General features: G+C 39.5%; 1 protein-coding gene across 3 annotated transcripts in view; it reads right to left on the bottom strand.

Annotated features, from left to right (window-relative positions):
* LOC103246597 (S-adenosyl-L-methionine-dependent tRNA 4-demethylwyosine synthase TYW1) overlaps positions 1 to 22,467 on the bottom strand; it is a 266,737-nt gene that overhangs the window by 196,531 nt on the left and 47,739 nt on the right. For all 3 annotated transcript variants that reach the window (XM_073012657.1, XM_037990534.2, XM_037990535.2), the window contains exons 8-9: positions 18,168 to 18,285; positions 12,103 to 12,155 (exon numbers count right to left, since the gene is read on the bottom strand). In XM_073012657.1, coding sequence (XP_072868758.1) covers positions 12,103 to 12,155; positions 18,168 to 18,285 — 171 coding nt within the window. The remainder of the gene's footprint in view (positions 1 to 12,102; positions 12,156 to 18,167; positions 18,286 to 22,467) is intronic.

Genomic DNA, 22,467 nt, shown 5'->3' with positions numbered 1-22,467 from the left:
CCTAACTAGCAACTGTGTATGGTGATGAAACACTTAATTGAAAAATCAATCTCTAAAAGAAAAAGAACTAGATAGATGTTTATAATGCTAGGCACTCAAGTCAAACAGGTCAAAATCTTGAGCTTAGAGCAATAATACAAGGTATGTCTGTCCAGCACATACACACACAAAAAAATCTTGCTTTTTCCGGCACGCAGAGGCAAAAAGAAAAAGCCAAAACAAAAAACAAACCAAAAAAACCTGCTAAAGTTCTTCCCTGCCTACATTTGTTAATTAAGCAAACCAGACAGGCAAACAAAAGATAGATATGTTACTAATTCAAGGCTACCTGGAGATTTTATTTTACTTATACAATTCAACCAGTCCTAGCTATTATGTAAACATCGAAATTTTAACCCTAAACTCATCTGAAACTACAAAAAAGTGGCAGGGGTTGGGGGATGGTTTCAAAGATGCTTTAAAAATCAAAGTACCATGAAAACTGCTGTACCCAAAATTTTGGCCCACGGCCTTCATTATTAGATTAGCTATTGAGGCAAATAAAGTTTAGACATATGAACAGGTTCCAGTTTTGCCAGAAATATAATCTGGATCCGACTGTCTTATAAACCAGTGAGTTTGTATTACAATCTTATGATGAAAATTCAAAAATGAAAACTATAAGATCTTTACTTGTGTGCATATTTATGTGTTTATATGTATGTGCATGTATTGTATGTTGTGTCTACATTGTATAACTGGGCATAGTTAGTTGGCAAGAAGTCCCTTAAAGAGAAAGGAGTGCTCACATAAAATATATAGTAATTAACCCAAATGCCTTTCAGTTCACATGACTTATGTAAATCTGTAATCAATAAGTTGGTTTTAAAGTTATTGGTAAGATAAAAATTAAAATATCTTCAAATTTGTCAGCATGCATCTTTGCCTAGGTTTACTGCTCAGACAGTTTATATTTGTCTCTATTAGACATTTTAAGACATCACGGTTTCACAACAAGGTTATAAAACTATCAACCCAGCCTACAACAGAATGATCTTCGTTTGTGTAATGTTTTGATAAATAAGACTAATTTATTACTGTTGGTTGAAAAAAAAAAAACAGGTTTATATCCTGAGTTTTTGGACACCTGATATTCACAAGCTATAAAAATGATTAACAGGGAAATAACTTGAAATGACAATTAGCTTTGTCCAATTCTCATGAATAATCTAGGTAAACTGTTAATAAATAAATTACATCAATGTAAATGGGATAAATGCTTCTAAATGAATTTTTCAAGTAATTTGAAATCTTAAAGTTATGTTCAATCAAATAATAAATACTAATTAAATGTCTGGGTCATTTCCAAATTATGGTACAGGGAAAGAAACTTCTAAAAATTATAAAATGGTTCTCATCTATAAAACAGTTATAAGTGAAAAACAAGATCTTGCTTTCTAGGTTTTCACTAAAAGTAAAGGTTAAGAACAGTTTAAAATTCTAATGAATATGTAGAATTCTATATATAAAATGTGCCTAAAACATATAAGGTATTTTTTAATAAGAAAAAAGTATAAGATGGGCATAAAAATGTGTTCCTTATTGAGAAAAGAATGATTTAGAGTCAGACACAGTAGCTCATACAAGGGAGACTGAGGTAGAAGGATCACTTGAGGCCAGGAGTTTGAGGCTACAGCAAGCACTCCAGTCTGGTTGACAGAGTGAGACCTTCTCTCGAGAAAAAAAAAAAAAATTAACATTTTTTTTATTTAAAAATTTTTTAAAGAATAATTTTATCTAACTTAGAGGTTATTTAAAGGTTATTTCAAAATATGGATATGGAAAGAAATAGAATACCGAAAGAGAGAGAGAGATGTGAAAAAAGTTATGGATACGAAGATATATTTTTTAAGGAAGGTTACAAAGAAAAGAATAACTTTGTATGAGAAAGAATCTCATGTGGTAAGTTTTTGTTCTAAACTAAAATGACTGCTTATTTAAGATAAGGAAGTGTAGAACAAAGCAGAAAGTCCAAGCACATTAACAATGATCCAAGAAAAGTCATGATCAGGTTCACAAAAAGACAATTTATAAAAGGAATTTTGCACATGATTAAGTTGGCTATAATTAAAAGAGATTGTTTATGTTTAGTCTTTCTAAAAACTGATCTATGATGCTAAAAATACACTAATACAAAAATTTTAAAATTTGGTTACCTATATTAAAAACAACATGGTTTACCTAAAGTATTTGTTTTCAATAACATTGCAAGAGGTTTTGATTTTTAATTCTGAAATCTGTTTAACACTCATCTCCTAAACTATTTCTATTTCTTCCTGAGATCTAATTAATTTTCCTACTCTCAGGTTGGAGATGTAATGTTTTTCATTTCACTTCTTCAGGAAAAGTTCTTTCTTTTTGAAATTTCTCAAATTTATATCAGAAGTTCAACCTTTGCTGTACCTCACTGCAAATGATTTGCAGGTCATACATCATTGCCTTCTGTTCTTTCTTCTCTTAAAAAGGTATATCTTTTTGCTTGGCTGGGGTGATAACTCTCTCCTTCAACCTTTTTGTCAACTCCTGTTAACTTTTTTTTTCCTAGTTCTAACTCTGCTATTATGGCCTGACACTAACATGTTTATTTTAAAAGCCTAGAAAGCAATGTTTTCCTTCAGTATAATTTGATTCTGTACTCTTGGCTTTTCTTGATATGTCTGAATTATTCCCTGTAATGAGGAAACTTCCCATGCTGTTACTAAGAGTTATGCATTCCCCTACTCAAGGTACTAGGGTGTTTTTTGTTTTTTGTTTTTCTTTTTAGACAGCGTCTCACTCTGTCACCCAGGCTGGAGTGCAGTGGCGTGATCCCGGCTCACTGCAACCTCTGCCTCCCTGGTTCAAGCAATTCTCCTGCCTCAGCCTCCTGAGTAGCTGGGACTACAGGCACACACCACTATGCCTAGCTAATTTTTTATTTTTAGTAGAGACAGCATTTCACCATGTTGGCCAGGCTGGTCTTGAACTCTCGATCTCATGTGATCCACCTGCCTCAGCCTCCCAAAGTGCTGAGATTACAGGCGTGAGCCACCACACCCAGTCGCAAGGTATTAGTTTTCTTTTACATTCCTCTATAATACAGTATACACTCATGACCCTCAATATGCTCTTTCTGTTTCTGATTAAATTCAAGTACACTTTTAATCAGGTTTGACTTCCAAGTTACCTAAATGGATTTCCCACAAAGACAGGCAATCACAATACAAAAGGTTTTTCTTTGCATTTTTGGTAACTGGCCTTTAAAAATATATATATATATTTTATGCTTTATCAAGATAATCTCCTATGCCGTCTTTATTAGATTTTCGATTACTTGGGAAAACTGAGCTTTACAGGGTTAAGGTTTTTCTTTTTTTCTTTTTCTTTTTTTTTTTTTTTTTTTTTAGATGGAGTCTTGCTCTTGTTGCTGAGGCTAGGGTGCAGTGACGCAGTCTTGGCTCACCGCAACCTCTGCCTCCTGGGTTCAAGCGATTCTCCTGCCTCAGCCTCCTGAGTAACTGGGATTACAGGCACCCGCCACCACACCTGGCTAATTTTTTGTATTTTTAGTAGAGATGGGGTTTCACCATGTTGGCCAGGCTGGTCTCAAACTCCTGACCTTGTGATCCACCTGCCTCGGTCTCCCAACGTGCTGAGATTACAGGCGTGAGCCACTGCGCCAGGCCAGGTTAAGGTTTTTCTATCCATGTAAATTTCCATATTGCTTTTGAAGTCTTTTAATTATCACTCTGATTAAATGAGTAACTACTATTTATGAATGACCTGTGATTCTGTTTTGATCAAGTGTTTTGAACCTTTTGGCACCTCTGGCAGGTTTCCACAGAATCAAACTCCAAAATTCTTTCTGACCTAAAATTAACTTTATGATTGTCCAGTTATGCCCCTGAAAAGCTTCAAGTAATGTATGTCACATCTTATAGAGATATTAAATGATTCGTCTTTTTTGAAACATACGGAATGCATGGACAAATAAGTAATATTAGCTCTTCTTTTAGTTATTTTTGTGGGTATGTTATTGATATAAATATTCTAAAAAGTATATAAACTCATTAAAATATGTTATCAGTCATAATTGATTCCTTTTTAAAGTTGTATTTGTATGGTTATGTTATTCATGTGAATATTCTAAAGATTATATGAAATGTATAGAAGTCTGATGGCCCTATGATCCAGGTTGTTATCTTAAAACACTGCATGTAAGAAATAACTAAATTCCTTATCAATTGGGAAATTTCATCGGATCTTAACCATGGCTTTCCTAAGTTGTTGTTGTCAACCACTGTTACCGTTCTGAATTATTCTCTGAAAACATCTGCAATCAGCTACATTCCAAAACTGCTTTTTACGGAAATGACTTTAACAAGTACTCTTTTTTTTTTTTTTTTTTTTTTTTGAGACAGAGTCTCGCTCTGTTGCCCAGGCTGGAGTGCAGTGGTGCAATCTCGGCTCACTGCAACCTCATCTCCCAGGTTCAAGCGATTCTTCTGCCTCAGCCTCCCAAGTAGCTGGGACTACAGGCACACGCCACCACGCCCAGCTACTTTTTGTATTTTTAGTAGAAACGGGGTTTCACCAAATTGGCCAGGCTGGTCTCAAACTCCTAACCTCATGATCCGCCCGCCTCGGTCCCCCAAAGTGCTGGGATAACAGGGGTAAGCCACCGCACCCGGCCCAGCAAGTATTCTTGAACACATTTCTGATAACTTTAAGATCAATGGACTAAATGACAACTTCCAGAACTCTAATATATTAAAGAAACTGATTGGTGCATAAAACTGTCAATGGACAACCTTGTAGTACAATGGTACTGCGTCTGACTCCATAAAATTGCTAATCAAGATCAAGCAAAATAAAATTTAATGACTTCAAATTAAGTAATTGATGACGATAATGTGTTTGTGACTTTTCATTTTTGGTTCTTAAATATTTTGTCTAACAGATTTAAGACATTTTTCTTGCATAAGCTATCTATAATATATATAACATATATTATAGACATATATAACACATATACAACATATATCTATTATATATATACCTTTTTATATATATATAAAAATATATATATATGCAAGGCTTTGACTGAAATGTCTTATTTGAAAATGTGCATTGAATGCCTGGCTTCCAGCGTTCCCAGACTTGCAATGAGTCAGTAAAAATTGTCACTTCCTGGAAGGCCCAAGATCCTTAAGATTGTATGTAAGACGCCCTGGTTTGGCTTCCTAGCTCAGGGGTTTTAAATCTGCGATTCCTGTGTGATCAACGTGGGAAGAAAAAGTTATATCTCTATAGAAAAACTATAATATACCTATTCTTATTATAGATTATAGCCCTGTGCATTGTTTTAAAGTTCTTGTTATCTACGTGTAGACTGGACTAGATCCTGAATTCTTCTAATTTCCTCCAATACTTGGTCACAATTCTCCAGCTGGCTTATAAAGTTTCATTAGCTGAAACTAGATAATTTTTTTTTGAGACGGAGTCTCACTCTGTCGACCTGGCTGGAGTGCAGTGGTGCAATCATGATTCACTGTAGCCTCCACCTCCTGGGTTCAAGTGATTCTCGTGCCTCAGCCTCCCGAGTAGCTGGGACTACAGGCACACACCACCACACCCATCTAACTTTTGTATTTTTAGTAGAGACAGGGTTTCACAATGTTGGCCAGGCTGGTCTTGAACTCCTGACCTCAAGTGATCTGCCAGCCTTGGCCTCCCAAAGTGCTGGGATTTCAGGTGTGACCAACCGGCGCCCGGCTGAAACTAGATAAATTTTAAGAAATAAGCCTCATGTCTGATTTATGAACCACAAAAAATGTTCACCCAACTGCCCAATGTCATGACCAAAGATATTCAAACTACAAACCAGAAGAAAAAGTTGCTATTTTCACAGTGTAAATAGCTTTCTCCAGGAGGTTGGAATAAGACTTCAGATCATAATGAGACTTTTACCCCTCTTAATGCTACTCTGCTCACTTGGTAGACTAATAGTGTAATTGAAATTTTATAATCAATAGCCTCTGCTGGTAACTTAACAAAACCTAACTTAAGAAATATTTTTGTATCAATTCATTAAACAAGAAAATGTCTGTGCAATTTCTCATATTACAAGCTGTACCTGGATAAATTCCTCTGGGAAAGCTGAAACTCATATAGATAAAACAATACAGGCCATAAGGTTACAGCAGGTCTCACTTAATTCCCTATGGTGATTTGACTTATTCAATTGGTTTTCTTTAAGCCTAGATTCATGAGTCAAAGCCATTATGCAAACTGACATTGTCATATTATTATTAAGTTTACCTTTTATTTTCCCTTTTTAAACTTTGAATCTGGGCAAGGCACGGTGGCTCACACCTATAATCCCACCTTTGGGAGGCCGAAGTGGGTGGTTTACTTGAGGTCAGGAGTTCAAGATCAGCCTGGCCAAGATGGCAAAATCTTGTCTCTACTGAAAATATAAAAATTAGTTGGGAGTGGTTGTGGTTGCCTGTAATCCCAGCCACTCCAGAGGCTGAGGCAAGAGAATCACTTGAACATGGGAGGCAGAGGTTGCCGTGAGCCAAGATCACACCACAGTACTCCAGCCTGGGAGACAGAGTGAGATTCAGTCTCAAAAAAAAAAACTTAACTACAGGGCCGGGAGCGGTGGCTCACACCTGTAATCCCAGAACTTTGGGAGGCCAAGGCAGGTGGATCACTTGAGATCAAGAGTTCCAGACCAGCCTGGCCAACATGGTGAAACCCTGTCTCTACCAAAAATACAAAAATTACCCAGGCTTGGTGGTGCATGCCTGTAATCCCAGCTACTCGGGAGGCTGAAGCAGGAGAAGCGCTTGAACCCAGGAGGCGGAGGTAGCAGGGAGCCGAGATCACACCACTGCACTCTAGCCTGGGTGACAGAGCAAGACTTTGTCTCAAAAGAATAAACAAATAAAAATAACTACAGGATGAATGATCAGTCATGCTTTCTGAGAAAGATCTTGATCAAAAGGAAGAAATGTAAAAGTTGTCAAAATCAAAATGGAGTCACTAATGTTAAGAAAAACAGAGGCAGGGAAGACCATGAGGAGAGTTATCTTGTATGCCTGGTAATGAAAAAGATTCTACAAAAACCACAACTTTGCTCAAAGACTACCACAACCTTACACAGAAAAATGCTTATCTGCCAACGTCATCTGCCCAGCAACTGCCAGCCTACCCTCGGACTGCTGTCACCCTTGTTATTGATCTTTGCAGCCAAGGATAATTATTTCAAAACAATTACATAATCCTCCTCATTTTTTCCTTTAAAAATCTTTGTCTTTGGCCGGGCGCGGTGGCTCACACCTGTAATCCCAGCACTTTGGGAGACCAAGGAGGATGGATCACGAGGTCAGGAGATCAAGACCATCCTGGCTAACAAGTTGAAACCCAGTTTCCACTAAAAATACAAAAAAAAATTAGCCGGGTGCCTGTAGTCCGTACTTGGGAGGCTGAAGCAGGAGAATGGTGTGAACCTGGGAGGTGGAGCCTGCAGTGAGCTGAGATCACACCACTGCACTCCAGCCTGGTGACAGAGCGAGACCCTGTCTAAAAAAATAAAAAATTTAAAAAAAAAAAAAAACAGTGTCTTCATTAACTTATAATAACTCATAAAAAATTAAAAAGTAAACTTTGTCTTCCTGTACCTCCCCGAAAACACAGTTTACTGTGGCTTGCATATTCCCATTGCAATGCTCTATTCCAAAATAACCATCATTTTCTTCTAGAGAGCCCCTCTCTGTTATTTAGGTTGACAAGTCTTCAACAAATGGTGCCAAAACAACTGGATATCCATATTGGCCGAGGTGGGATAAATCTTGACCTTTACCTCACACCATTCATAAAAATTAATTCAAGACGAATCACAGGCCCAAACATGAAAGTTAAAACTACACACAGGGCCAGGCGAGGTGGCTCATGCCTATAATCCCAGCACTTTCAGAGGCCAAGGCAGGCAGATCGCTTAAGTCCAAGATTTCAAAACTAGCATGGGCAACATGACGAAACCCTGTCTCTACAAAAAATACAAAAAAATTTTTGCTGAGCATGGTGGCACGCCACTTGGGAGGCTGAGGTGGGAGGATCACTTCAGCCCAGGAGGTGGGAGGCTGCAGCAAACTAAGATTGCACCACTACACTGTAGCCTGGATGAAAGAGCAAGACCCTACCTCAAAAAAATAAACAATTTAAAAAAAATTGGCTTCTTCCACACAGGGTGCTTAGGAGGAATCCGCCTAAGCAAATCTGTCTGCCCCCTCAGTCACTGAGCCCCTGATGAGCTCCTGCCACCACTCTAGGAATACAGACATTGAAGTTTGGGGACAATATATTTAACTTCTGTATCAAAATTAAAGACCTGCTATGGCAGTGAAAAAAGAAACTGAATTTCTCATTTTCACCTAAAGAAAAATGACAAACAAAAATCGAACCCATACGCCGGGCGCGGTGGCTCACACCTGTAATCCCAGCACTTTGGGAGGCCGAGGCGGGAGGATCACAAGGTCAGGAGATCAAGATCATCCTGGCTAACACGCTGAAACTCTGTCTCTATTAAAAATACAAAAAATTAGCCACGTGTGGTGGCGGACACCTGTAGTCCCAGCTACTTGGGAGACTGAGGCAGGAGAATGGCGTGAACCCAGGAGGCGGAGCTTGCAGTGAGCCGAGATCGCACCACTGCACTCCAGCCTGGGCGACAGAGCGAGACTCCAACTCAAAAAAAAAAAAAGAAAAGAAAAGAAAACAAAAAAAAATCAAACCTGTGGTGCAGGACAGGATCCTGTGCCCTATATGATTTTTCTGATTCTTGTGGGTTTTTACACCATTAACACTTTTAATACTACCTTATTTTACTTTTTCTTTTCTACCTATTATTTTCTTTTTTTTTCTTTGAGACGGAGTCTCGCTCTGTCGTCCAGGCTGGAGTGCAGTGGCGCGATCTCGGCTCACTGCAAGCTCCGCCTCCCGGGTTCCCGCCATTCTCCTGCCTCAGCCTCCCGAGTAGCTGGGACTACAGGCACCCACCACCACGCCTGGCTAATTTTTTGTATTTTCAGTAGAGATGGGGTTTCACCGTGTTAGCCAGGATGGTCTCGATCTCTTGACCTCGTGATCTGCCCGCCTCGGCCTCCCAAAGAGCTGGGATTACAGGCGTGAGCCACCGCGCCCGTACCTATTATTTTCTTACACATTTATAAAAGAAAGAACGTATTAAAAGAAGCCTACTCTCGTAATTTATGGGATGATGCAAGGAACACGGAGGCAACTCTGTGGGATGGGCATACAGCAGTTTGGCATGGTAAGCAAGGATGCTTTCATCTCTGTGTTGCCCTTCACGTGTACTGCATTGGAACTGTGTTAGCATGCCATTTCATTGACTGAGAAGATACTGAAAAATATAACGGAAGTGAGATTTACTATTCCCTGTTATCTGTTTGCATGCATCGTGCATATGTATGTGTCTTCCTTAAAATGAATTTCCCACAGAGATTAGTTTCTATTAAACAAAGAGCCACGCAGCACTGAAGACTGTAAGTTGACATGTGAAAATGTATATTTAACACATCTAAAAGAGTAAGAGACTAATTTATTAAAACTATAAAAAACTGCTTTAAAAAAATTAAAACTACGAAGCTTCTAGAAGAAAATCTAGACTATCTTTGTGACCTTATGGTTGGCAAAAATTTCTTAAAATACAAAAAACCCTAACCATAAAAGAAAAAATATGATATAGTGAACTGTATCCAAATTAAAATTTTCAAAAGATACCTTTATGGAAACAGAAAAGCCACAGTCTAGAGAAATATTCACAGTGCACATTCGACAAAAGATTCACATCCACAACATATAAAAAACTTCTAGAAATCAATAATATAGAGTCAAATAACCCAGTTTGAACAAAGATGTGAACAGACATTTCACAAGTATAAACAGCCAATACGCACAACACAAGATGTTCCTGGTTGGGCATGGTGGCTCATACCTGTAATCCCAGCACTTTGGGAGGCTGAGGCAGGTGGATCACTTGAGGTCAGGAGTTTGAGACCAGCCTGGCCAACGTAGTGAAACCCCGTCTCTACTAAAAATACAAAAATACAAAAATTAGCTGGGCATATTGGCACACACTTGTAATCCCAGCTATTCAAGAGGCTGAGACGTGAGAATCACTTGAACCCGGAAGGTACAGTGATCCACGATTGCACCACTGCACTCCAGCCTGGGTAACAGAGCGAGACCCTGTCTCAAAAAAAAAAAAAAAAAAAAAAAGTTCCTAACCATCAATCATCGCCAGCAAAATGTAAATTAAAACCACAATGAGGGCCGGGTGTGGTGGCTCACACCTGTAATCCCAGCACTTTGGGAAGCCAAGGTGGGCAGATCATGAGGTCAGGAGATCGAGACCATCCTGGCTAACATGGTGAAATCCCATCTCTAATAAAAATACAAAAATTAGCTGGGTGGGTACTCGGGAGGCTGAGGCAGGAGAATTACCTGAACCCTGGAGGTGGAGGGTGCAGTAAGCCGAGATTGCACCACTGTACTCCAGGCTGGCGACAGAGCGAGACTCCACCTCAAAAAAAAAAAAAAAAAAAGCAAAAAAAAAAACAAAAACCCACAATGAAGTACCATTTCAACAACCATGAAAATGTCTAAAATTAAAAGACAATACCATAGGATGGTGAGAATGTGTAACAAATGGAACTTTAATAAATTGCTGAGCAAGTATAAAGTAGTACAACCACACTGACAACAGTTTGGGAGTTTCTTCTGAAGTTAAATATATACCTACTTTGTGACTTAACAATTGCACTTCTAGGCATTTACCCAAGGAAAACTGAAATTCACATTCACCAAGTCTTGTGAAGAATGCTCACAGTACTTTTTTTCATAATAGCCAAAAACTAAAAACAGACCAAATGTCTATTTACGGATTTTTAAAAACTGGTATATTCATATAATGGCATACTACTGAACAATAAAAGTGAATGAACTACTGATACATGTTACATGATACGACACAGATGCATCTCAAAAATATGTTGAGTTTAAGAAGCCAGTTGCAAAAGACTCCACATTACATGATTCCACTCTTAGGAAATTCTTTATCTTTTTTTTTTTTTTTTTTGAGATGGAGTCTCACTCTTATCACCCAGGCTGGAGTGCAGTGGTGTGATCTGGGCTCACTGCAACCCCCACCTCCCAGGTTCAAGCGATTCTCCTGCCTCAGCCTCCCGAATAGCTGGGATTACAGACGCCCACCACCACATCTAATCTGGTATTTTTAGTAGAAACAGGGTTTCACCATTTTGGTCAGGCTGCTCTCGAACTCCTGACCTCAAATGATACGTGCACCTGGTCTCCCAAAGTGCCGGGATTATAGGCGTGACCACTGCACCTGGCCACTCATGAAATTCTAAAAACGCAAAACTAAATAACAATAATAGCAATTAGAACAATAATTCCCTAGGGAAAGGGAGTTACTGACTAGAAATGGGCACAATAAATTCATTGGGGTGGGGATAACAGCTGATATCTTTTTTTTTTTTTTTTTTGAGACGGAGTCTCGCTCTGTCGCCCAGGCTGGAGTGCAGTGGCGCGATCCCGGCTCACTGCAAGCTCCGCCTCCCGGGTTCACGCCATTCTCCTGCCTCAGCCTCCCAAGTAGCTGGGACTACAGGTGCCCGCCACCTCGCCCGGCTAGTTTTTTTTGTATTTTTCAGTAGAGACGGGGTTTCACCGTGTTAGCCAGGATGGTCTCGATCTCCTGACCTCGTGATCCGCCCGTCTCGGCCTCCCAAAGTGCTGGGATTACAGGCTTGAGCCACCGCGCCCGGCCAACAGCTTATATCTTAATTGGAGTTGGTGAATATAGGTTCTACCATCTATCAAAATTTGCTGAACGCATTTTAAAAAATCATTTAAAAATCTATGCATATTAAATGTAAATTATACCTCTAAAGAGTAAATTTATTGACAGTATATAAAAATAGCTATTTAAAAGGTGCACATAATAGACATACTTAATAAAAACAAAAAAAATACCTTTGTCCACCTGCAAAGCTTCACCCCAGAGTGGCTCCCAATCAACTGATAACCTGAGTGGAAAAGCAGGGAACACAAAGTTGGACTGATCCAAAGTGTCATATCAAAAAGTGACATTAAAATTTAGCATTTTTTTTTTTTTTTTTTTTGCTAAATTATTGCAGTCAACCAACCCATGGCAGAAAACATTAAAGATTTAATTCAGCAAGATGAGAAAACAATTTAAAATGTATATGTATCTAATAACATAGACTCAAAATACATAAAGAAATGGTCTTTCTTTTTTTTTTAAAGACAGTCCCGCTCTGTCGCCCAGGCTGTAGTGCAGTGTTACAATCTCAACTCACTGCAACCTCTGCCTCCTGGGTTTAATCGGTTCTCATGCCTCAGCCTCCTGCATAATTGGGACTACAGTTGTGCTTCACCCTGCCAGGCTAATTTGTTTGTATTTTCAGTAGAAATGGGGTTTCACCATGTTGGCAAGGCTGGTCTCAAACTCCTGTCCTCAAGTGATCCATCTATCTCCACCTCCCAAAGTGCTGGGATTACAGGCATGAGCCACTGCACCCAATCAAGAAACAATAAATGAATCCAAAAATTATATGAGGAGATTTTAACCTCTCTGTATCTAACAGATCTCATAGGTAAAACTCAGTAAAGCTCTAAAAGATGTAAGCAACACAACACATAAACTGGACCAAAAATACACAGAGCCCTGTACTCACCAACTACAGAATTTACATTCTTTTCATGGACCAGTGAAACATTTATAAAAATGAACGGCATGCTGGGCCATAAAACAAAAGTAGTAATATATTTCAAATGAATGAATGGGGAGCTATCATCAGTAATCTTTGAAAGAAGATGAAGAACCAGGTGTCAATGGGAGATTGAAACAAAGTAATGTTGACCCAAAGACAGAAAAATCAAATTCTAGGAACTACATCTGAAATGTGAATTCTCAGTAGCCGTACAAACTATCATTTCACATTTTTGAGCTACATAGGACATGAAAAGCATGGAAAAAGCCAGGCCAAAGTAATCTCATTTCCTTTTTAAACAAACTAGTAGTACAAACAAGTAGTACATTCTGATTTCAGAAAGCATTCAACACCGTTTCTCATGAGGCTTCAGGTAATAAGCCACAATTATCATGAGTCTCTCACACAAAAAGACTCTTGCAGGCAAATAAGGCAAATGGAGAAATACAGTCTGGATGATAGCGTAAGTGGATCAGTGGCTGGTTAAACATCCATATTCACACTGTGATGATTATTGGAGCAATGTCAATTTGGATTACAAGTCTCCAGTGGCGACATTTACAGGGCTTTGTCTTTTATCCTCTTCTACATTTATGTAAACACCTTGCATATAAATAAACAAAGGACTGCTTATGTACTCGAAGGTGGAACTGAGTGCAATTGAATAACTAATCTCTGATACCAAATATGCATTTAAAAGATCCCCAGAGGAAATTCTAGTTCTTCTCTTGAAATTCCATATTATATTGTTCATACTATCATAGAAATCATCCTCTACTACATTAACTCTTTATATTTTTCTCTCCCAAAATACATAGGTTTCTATAAATTTTGCATTTAGGTAAAGAAAAAAACTGTACATTACAGGATAGAGAGATCTATAGTTGACCACAGCACAAATATAAGCCAACAGTGTACAACTGCTGAAAATCACTGTGTGGAATTCTGCTTCTAGCCAAGATGGAGTAACAGAGAGGATTTACAATCCTACCTGAAATACCAAAAAATGGACAAAACATATGAAACAACAGATTTCAGAACATGAGACATCAGGCAACAAAAGATGGTGATTCCATAGAGATAGGAAACAATTAAGGTGAGCCGGGCCGGGCGCGGTGGCTCAAGCCTGTAATCCCAGCACTTTGGGAGGCTGAGACGGGCGGATCACGAGATCAGGAGATCGAGACCATCCTGGCTAACCCGGTGAAACCCCGTCTCTACTAAAAAAAATACAAAAAACTAGCCGGGCGAGGTGGCGGGCGCCTGTAGTCCCAGCTACTCGGGAGGCTGAGGCAGGAGAATGGTGTGAACCCGGGAGGCGGAGCTTGCAGTGAGCTGAGATCCGGCCACTGCACTCCAGCCTGGGCGACAGAGCGAGACTCCGTCTCAAAAAAAAAAAAAAAAAAAAAAAGGTGAGCCCTCCCATTACCTCGGCTTACTGTCTAGAAACCTTCCAGGCCATGTAGCAAAGAGAGACTACCCAAGCGAAGCCCAGTGGACTCGAGTTTGGAAAATGGAACAGATGACAAAGGTGGTTACAGTTTGCAGGACTGAAAGCTAGAGAGATGAAACCTACAAAGAGATTCCAAGAGTCTACAGGGGATTTCTCTCAAGTATTTGCCCAAGTACTATTTAGCACATTCACAAGAGAAACACTACTCAAGGATGGGAAAGAACCATTTTTGGAAGACTAGACATTTAGAGAAGAAACAATTACAGAACTTGAAGACACAGTGATAGAAACTATCCCAAATGGGATGGGTGCGGTGGCTCACGCCTGTAATCCCAGCACTCTGGGGGGCCGAGGCGGGTGGATCACCTGAGGTCAGGAGTTCAAGAACAGCCTGACCAATATGGTGAAACCCTGTCTCTACTAAAAATCCAAAAATTAGCCAGGCATGGTGGCACATGCCTGTAATCCCAGCTACTAGGGAGGCTGAAGCAGGAGAATCACTTGAATTCTGGAGGAGGAGGATGCGGTGAGCCGAGATCATACCACTGCACTCCTGACTGGGCAACAAGAGAGAAACTCCGTCTCAAAAAACAAAAAAACAAACAAACAAACAAAAAGAAACTATCCCAAATAAAAAGAGGGAGAGAAGAAGGGAAGGACTAGGGGTAATGCCTGATGCTTACAGCAGGCTGAGAATTGTACCTGTTTCTGCCAGTCAGACTACAAATCTAAAGATGCACAAGGCATTAGGTAGACTACATAGAAGTGTTTTGCCTCAACAGTGAGGAATAATTAGCCCTATACTGAGCCGGCTCTTGTCTCACCATCTAAGAAGCTATAAAAGTAAGATATAAAGCTCAAATTATTTCCAAGTAACTTAACCTCGTCCCAGGAAAAAAAAACTGTTTATAAGAATGTTTATATAAAAATATCCAAGCCAGGTGAGGTGGCTCAGGCCTGTAATCCCAACACTTTGGGAGGCCAAGGTGGGCAGATCAGGAGGTCAGGAGATCAAGACCATCCTGGCTAACAAGGTAAAATCCCATCTCTACTAAAAATACAAAAAATTAGCCAGGCGTGGTGGTGGGCGCCCAGTTACTCAGGAGGCTGAGGCAGGAGAATCACTTGAGGCAGGAGAAGCACTTGAATACGGGAGGCAGAGGTTGCAGTGAGCCAAGATCGCGCCACTGCACTCCGGCCTGGGCGACAGAGCAAGACTCCGTCTCAAAATACATAAATAAATAATAAAAATAAAAATATCCAGTACCTAATAAGGTAAAATTAGGTCCAACATCCAATCAAAGATATGAAGCATGCAAACAGATAGGAAAACATGACCAATGAGGAAAAAAAACCTATCAACCAAAGCTGATCCAGAAATGACAAAGACATTAGCGGATTAGGACAATAAAACAGTTATAACTGTATTCTACAGGCTCAAAAAGGTAATAGATGTGGAAAATATAAAAAGCCCCAAACTGAACTTCTAGAAATGAAAACTACAATGTCTAAGTTGAAAAATATATTAAATAGGATTAATGGAAGATGAGACATTACAGAAGAAAAGATTACTGAACTTGAAAACATAGCAATAGAAACTATCCAAAATGAAAAGTGAGACAGAAGAAATAATTTTTTAAAAATGAATAGAACATGAATGAGTTGTAGGTCAAAATCAAGCAGGCTATTACACATATAATTGTAGTCTTCCAGGAAGCAAGTGGGTGAGGGGGTAATATTTGAAGAAATAATGGCCAAAATTTGCCCGAATTTCATGAAGACCATAAATCCACAAAACCAAGACACTCAACAAAACACAAATAAAAGAAACATGAAGAAAACTACACTGAGGCACATTATAATGAAAATGCTCAAAATCAGCATTAAGAGAAAATCTTCCAAGTAGCATGGGGTTGGGAGAAGGAGGGTCCTACTTAAAGGAACAAACAAAAGGATGACTGATTGCTGAACTCCAATCAGAAGCAATGTGAGCAAGAGGACAGTGGAGTAACATCCGTAAAGTACTGAAAGAAAAAACTGCTGTCAACCTACAATTCTATATTCAGCAAAAAATTACTGAACTTGAAGACACAGTGATAGAAAACGAAGGCAAAGTAAAGCCATTTTCAGATATATGAAAGCTGAAAGAACTCATCACCAACAAACCTGCACTATAAGAGATGTTTAAAAAGTCCTTGGAGTTGCCACAGGTAAATTTAAATGAGAGGAAAAAAAAAAAAAACAAGTAGTCCTTCAGGCAGATGGAAAAGGATACCAGACGGAACACAGATCTACATGAATAGAACATGGTAACTACATGAGTACCGAAAATGGTAACTATATAAGTAAATATATGAGATTCTAAGATTGTAAGTATATAAATCTTTAGTACATAATAGATGCTTTGACTGAATTAAATATAAAAATAGATATTTTTGTTGAAGAAAAAATAATAATAAAGTGTAGGTTTTAGAGGATACGTAAAACACTCAGTGTGCTGGTTTACACCTGTAGTCTCAGCTGTGCAGGGGGCTGAGGCAGGAGGATTCCTTGAGCCCAGGAGTTCAAGGCTATAGTGAGCAATGATCATACCACTGCACTCTAGCCTAGGCAAAAGAGCAAGACCCTACTCAACTAAAAAACAAAAGTAAAAGTAAAATGTGTGATAAAAATTACATACAGGTTAAGAAAGAAATAATGGAAGTATAGTATTGTAAGGTTCTTCTACACATTAAGTGAGATAACATCACTCAAAGATATACTATGAAATGATAAAGTAAAGTGTAGGCCAGGTGCAGTGGTTCACACCTGTAATCCCAGCACTTTGGGAGGCTGAGGCAGCAGATCACTTGAGGCCAGGAGTTCAAGACCAGCATGGCCAACATGGTGAAAAAATTAGCTGGGCATGGTGGCATATGTCTCTAGTTCCAGCTGCTCAGGAGGCTGAGACAGAAGAATCACTTGAACCCAGCAGGCAGAGGTTGCAGAGACTCTGTCTCCAAAAAAAAAAAAAAGAGGTATAGTGTAAAACCTTGAACAACTATTAGCAAAAATGTTATTGCCAGTAAGCAAACAAAAATATAAAATAGAGTCATTTTTAAAAATTGAATTAATTTGAAAGAACATAGAAAAACAGGAAAAGGGAAATCAAAAAGCAGATGAAATAGAAAATAGCAAGATAAATTTAAATCTATAATGAAATCACATTAATATAATCTACCCTAATTAAAATATAGACAAAGATATTAAAATACAAATATATATATATATTTCTCTAGTGCACCAGACTGACGGTTCCTTGAAGAAGATACAGTTTCCTGTGTTTCTCTGCATTGTCAGACTGTCACATAAAAGGTCTCTCATAAATACAGAGGGGAAGTGGGGAGGGGGAAGGAGGAAAGGAGGTAGGTCTACTGATTCCCATTTTACTACTGTTTCTTCCACAGGAAACTAGTATTATTACTCATTCATGCAACTATAACCTCCTTAATAAGGTAAGAACACAAAAATCCAGATATGACGACTCTACATAAAACACTTCTAATTAACCCCGTCTCATATCATATGAGCTTTTCTATGCATTTTTAATAGCTTTCCCAATGACAGCACTTTTGATCTGTGAACTTGACCCACACTAATAGTAATATCCCAATAAACTAAGCAAAAAGGTAACTCACTGGTCCAAGCAGCCAACAGAAGCGATCCGCAGAAATAAGAAGGTGAATCTTTAGCCTGCTATATCTGCCACTATGTACAGCTGCTGAGCTAACTAGAGAGAGACTTCATTCTAGGTATTACATTAGAATGCCTAAGACTATAGTCATATAACAACAATTCTTGAAGATTTTCACCTTGTTTAGTAAGGGCTTCTCGGAGAGCAGGAGTTATCATAGCTCTTCTTTCACCATCTTCATTCCTCCCCATGTTCCTGAACAAACCAGACTTCTCTTCCTGCTGTTCCTTTTCTCTCTGCATTAAAATAAAAAAGAATGAAATCCAGAATTGGCAATGTGCAATGTAAATAACAGCACAATCATGAACACCTAGCATCAAAAAAAAGGTCCATTATGAGGCCGGGCACGGTGGCTCACGCCTGTAATCCCAGCATTTTGGGAGGCCAAGGCAGGCGAATCAGCTGAGGTCAGGAGATTGAGACCAGCCCCGCCAACATGGCAAAACCCCATCTCTACTAAAAATACAAAAATTAGCCAGGGATGGTGGCTCACACCTGTAATCCCAGCTACTCAGGAGGCTGAGGCAGGAGAATCACTTGAACCCGGAAGGTGAAAGTTGCAGTGAGCCGAGATCACACCACTACACTCCAGCCTGAGCAACAGAGAAAGACTCCATCTCAAAAAATAAATAATTATAAATAATTTTTAAATTTTTTTTTAAAAAAGGGCTGTTATGAACCATGGCCCACAAAACCCGTCCTCTCCAAAGTGAACACACTCACAATGAGACAACAATCTAAAGACATGCCAAGATGCTCTCGTTTAAAGTAACTATATACTCAAACATACACACCCAAAAACCATAAATCTACAATTCACTCATCTAAGTGTCAAAATTTTCAGCAATCTGAGTACAAATAGCTGCCTAACTTCAGCAAGTTGCTTATTTTCTCTGAATTTCAATTTCCTCACCTGAAAAGGGAAAAAAATAACAATAGCAATAGAGAAGAAATATGTCGAAGGTTAAATGAAATAAAATCACAGCACAAACCCTGATGTATAATAGGTGTTCAATAAATTATAGCTGCTGCTGGTATTACATCTCTAAACCCCCAAAACAAGTGAAAAAAGTACTCAAAGCTACCCTGACAGCCATCAGCTCAGAGACCAAGTCACCCCACTACCACCAACAGCCTTCCCAATGGCTCCTTCTCCTTTATTTTATTTTTTGAAACGGAGTCTTGCTTTGTCACCCAGGCCAGAGTGCAGGGGCACGACCTTGGCTCACTGCAACCACCGCCTCCCAGGTTCAAGCAATTCTCATGCCTCAGCCTCCCGAGTAGCTGGGACTACAGGCGTGCACCACCATGCCCGGCTAATTTTTTTGTATTTTTAGTAGAGACAGGGTTTCGCCATGTTGGCCAGGCTGGTCTGAAACTCCTGGCCAATGTCCGCTTCTAGAAGATCCCATGCAGGATATTTTTCTTCAGTGATAGAAAAAGAAACACTTAAGAAATCCGAAGGATAATATAAAACTGATTGTGTTTCATGTTGACTTTGGCCACCAGGAAATTTCACCAGCACACCTTTGATTACTGTTACAAAACCTTGCACCATGCTGGTCTTCTATTCATTGTAATTGGCTTGATATGACAAGATGACCCTCATTCCGTCTTTCTTTTTTTTTTTTTTTTTTTTTTTTTGAGACGGAGTCTCGCTCTGTCGCCCAGGCTGGAGTGCAGTGGCGCGATCTCAGCTCACTACAAGCTCCGCCTCCTAGGTTCACGCCATTCTCCTGCCTCAGCCTCCCAAGGAGCCGGGAATACAGGCGACCGCCACCTCGCCTGGCTAGTTTTTTTGTATTTTTTAGTAGAGACGGGGTTTCACCAGGTTAGCCAGGATGGTCTCGATCTCCTGACCTCGTCATCCGCCCGTCTCAGCCTCCCAAAGTGCTGGGATTACAGGCTTGAGCCACCGCGCCCGGTCCATTCCGTCTTTCAATTGATTTCTTCCTCTCTTTTTAAACGTTTATTTGTGTATATTTTAAAATATATCTCCCTATCTTTTTGGGAATGGTAGACTGCTAAATAATAATTTCAGAGACAACACACAAGATCTGTGTTAGACTTTAGGGGAGATACTCATCAAATCTTACTGACAGCTGCAGAAATTCACAATAACTCATTTTGGCAGTGGTCCTACCACTGAGCCCCAGACCACCCCTGGTGCCTATTTTAAATGTCCAGCCATCCAGCCCCCAGGTGAATAAGTGAATGGACTCACCGTAACACCTCTTCTACTTTAACGTGAGAATATCTCACAGATGAGATCTCAGATCTGCTTCAAACTAAAACATAAGGGGGTATACAAAGGGTACTTGGGGGAGGATGGCCCGTAAGTTGCTGGTTGATGAGGTCAGGCAATAGGTAATAAGAATTCACTATATCACTGTGTACTTCTGAGAACATTCAATGTTCCCCATACAAAAAATGTAAAACAAGATTAAAATTTTTAACACTTGGCCGGGCACATCGGTTCACACCTGTAATCCCAGCACTATGGGAGGCCGAGGCAGGGGGATCCCCTGAGGTCAGGAGTTCGAGACCAGCCTGGCCAACATGGTGAAACCCCGTCCCTACTAAAAATACAAAAATTAGCCAGGCATGATGACGGGCACCTATAATCCCAGCTACTAGGGAGGCTGAGACAGGAGAATCGCTTGAACCCAGGAGGCGGAGGTTTCAGTGAGCCAGGATTGCACCACTGCACTCCAGTCTGGGCGACAGAGAGAGACTCTGTCTCAAAAAAAAAAAAAAAAAAATTAACACTCACAGAAAGTAAATGAAATTTGGAGTCAATATATCTACATTCTCTGTTACTTCAGGGACATGCTCTGAAATAGGAAATCAGTGAAAAAAGTACTTTAGAGAATCAAATTTACCAAATGAGAAAAAAAAAAAAAAGCCACATTAAGTCCTATCTGTCCTAAAAGTCAGCATTCCAAATTACTAAATATAATCAAAATGCAAGGCAAATGAACATTTTTGCTTCCAGTAATAGAGTTCTTAATTACACATTACTGGATGGAGCTGAAAAAATTCATAAACAAACATCAATCATTTGTTCTTATAATAAATGTAATTAGTTTAATGCTAGGCCTTTTATACAAATAAAAAGGCTCCAGTTATTATTTTGTTAAGATAGTTTAAAATAGAAGGAATTCTTTGCCTTTTGTTTTCCGAGATGAGGCCTCCCTATGTTGCCCAGGCTGGTCTCAAACTCCTGGGCTCAAGTGATCCTCCCACCTCAGCTACCCAAGTAGTTTGTTTTGTCTTTTTAATCTAAAGGCAAAAGTGTGAGCTTGATAAAGAAGTCTTGTGGTGAAGCAAAACGAACAAATCTCAACCTTGAAAGCATTTAAATTCTCTGAAGCAATTCTATAGCAAGTCTCTATAATTCCTCCACAAATCATGCAAAAAATTGATAAGAGATGGCAGTATTTGCCCTCAAAAGCCTCTGTCACCACACAACATCATGGCTTATTTGCTTAACCCAAAGGCCAGATAAATCTAAAATTGGACCCAGGCCCATGACACTGGCCTCTGACCACTGTGCCCAAAGCTCCACAGATATCCTCTTGGGGTTTTAAACAGAGACTTCTGGCCCCTACAAAATGAACACTACAAAGGACGGCCATGGAATACTGTCCCTGTCCCTTCACTAGAGAAAGTATCTATTATAAAATGTGAGTGTTGCAACCCCAGAGTCAGTCATAAGGGCTACGATTAAACGTCTTGAACACTCAGGACAAACAAAATTCATCATTCCTTCCCTCTAAGGCAGCTCAATCCTATCTTTCATATGCAGTAGTAACTTCGCTTCTGAAAAGAAATGTAATGGTTTATAATACTCCGCAAGGGAGTTTAATGCACCATTCAAATTCGAACTCTAATCTGCTAGGTGCAGACACTGTTTACTCTCTCCCTAGAATATAACAATATAACAACCATGTAAGACCCATATAGTTTTGTGTATTTATTCATTTACAGTTGTTACATGGCCTAAACAGAAATAAGTAAGATCCCAGAATCAGCCAACCTTGATTTCTTCCTCTCCTGTACCATCCCATTTAAAGATGAGTGGCCAAATTCTGTAACCACATAACCAGCCCAATCTGGTTCAATTACGTGTAGTAAACTTGTAAGCTGTATTTCAGTTGCCATGAACCCCCAGGTTGTAGGTCAGGTAACTCGAGCACAGATGAACCCAGTGTGCCCAATATGTGACACCAGAGGCAATCAGAACTAAAAAGTCAACCACAGGCAGAACCAAAGGGCTAGGATCAGGGAAAAGAGAGAATTAAGAAGCAAGCCTCAGCATCACCTCAGGGCATGCGCCAATCAGATCATGTCTTGGCATCACCTCACGGCATGCTCCAATCAAATCACACCTCCTGGCATCACTTCGTTGCAAGATC

Source organism: Chlorocebus sabaeus, chromosome 28 (assembly GCF_047675955.1).
Source record: "Chlorocebus sabaeus isolate Y175 chromosome 28, mChlSab1.0.hap1, whole genome shotgun sequence".
Lineage (NCBI taxonomy): Eukaryota > Metazoa > Chordata > Mammalia > Primates > Cercopithecidae > Chlorocebus > Chlorocebus sabaeus.
The sequence above is the reverse complement of the archived record's forward strand: the minus strand, read 5'-3'. Positions and strand labels throughout refer to the sequence as shown.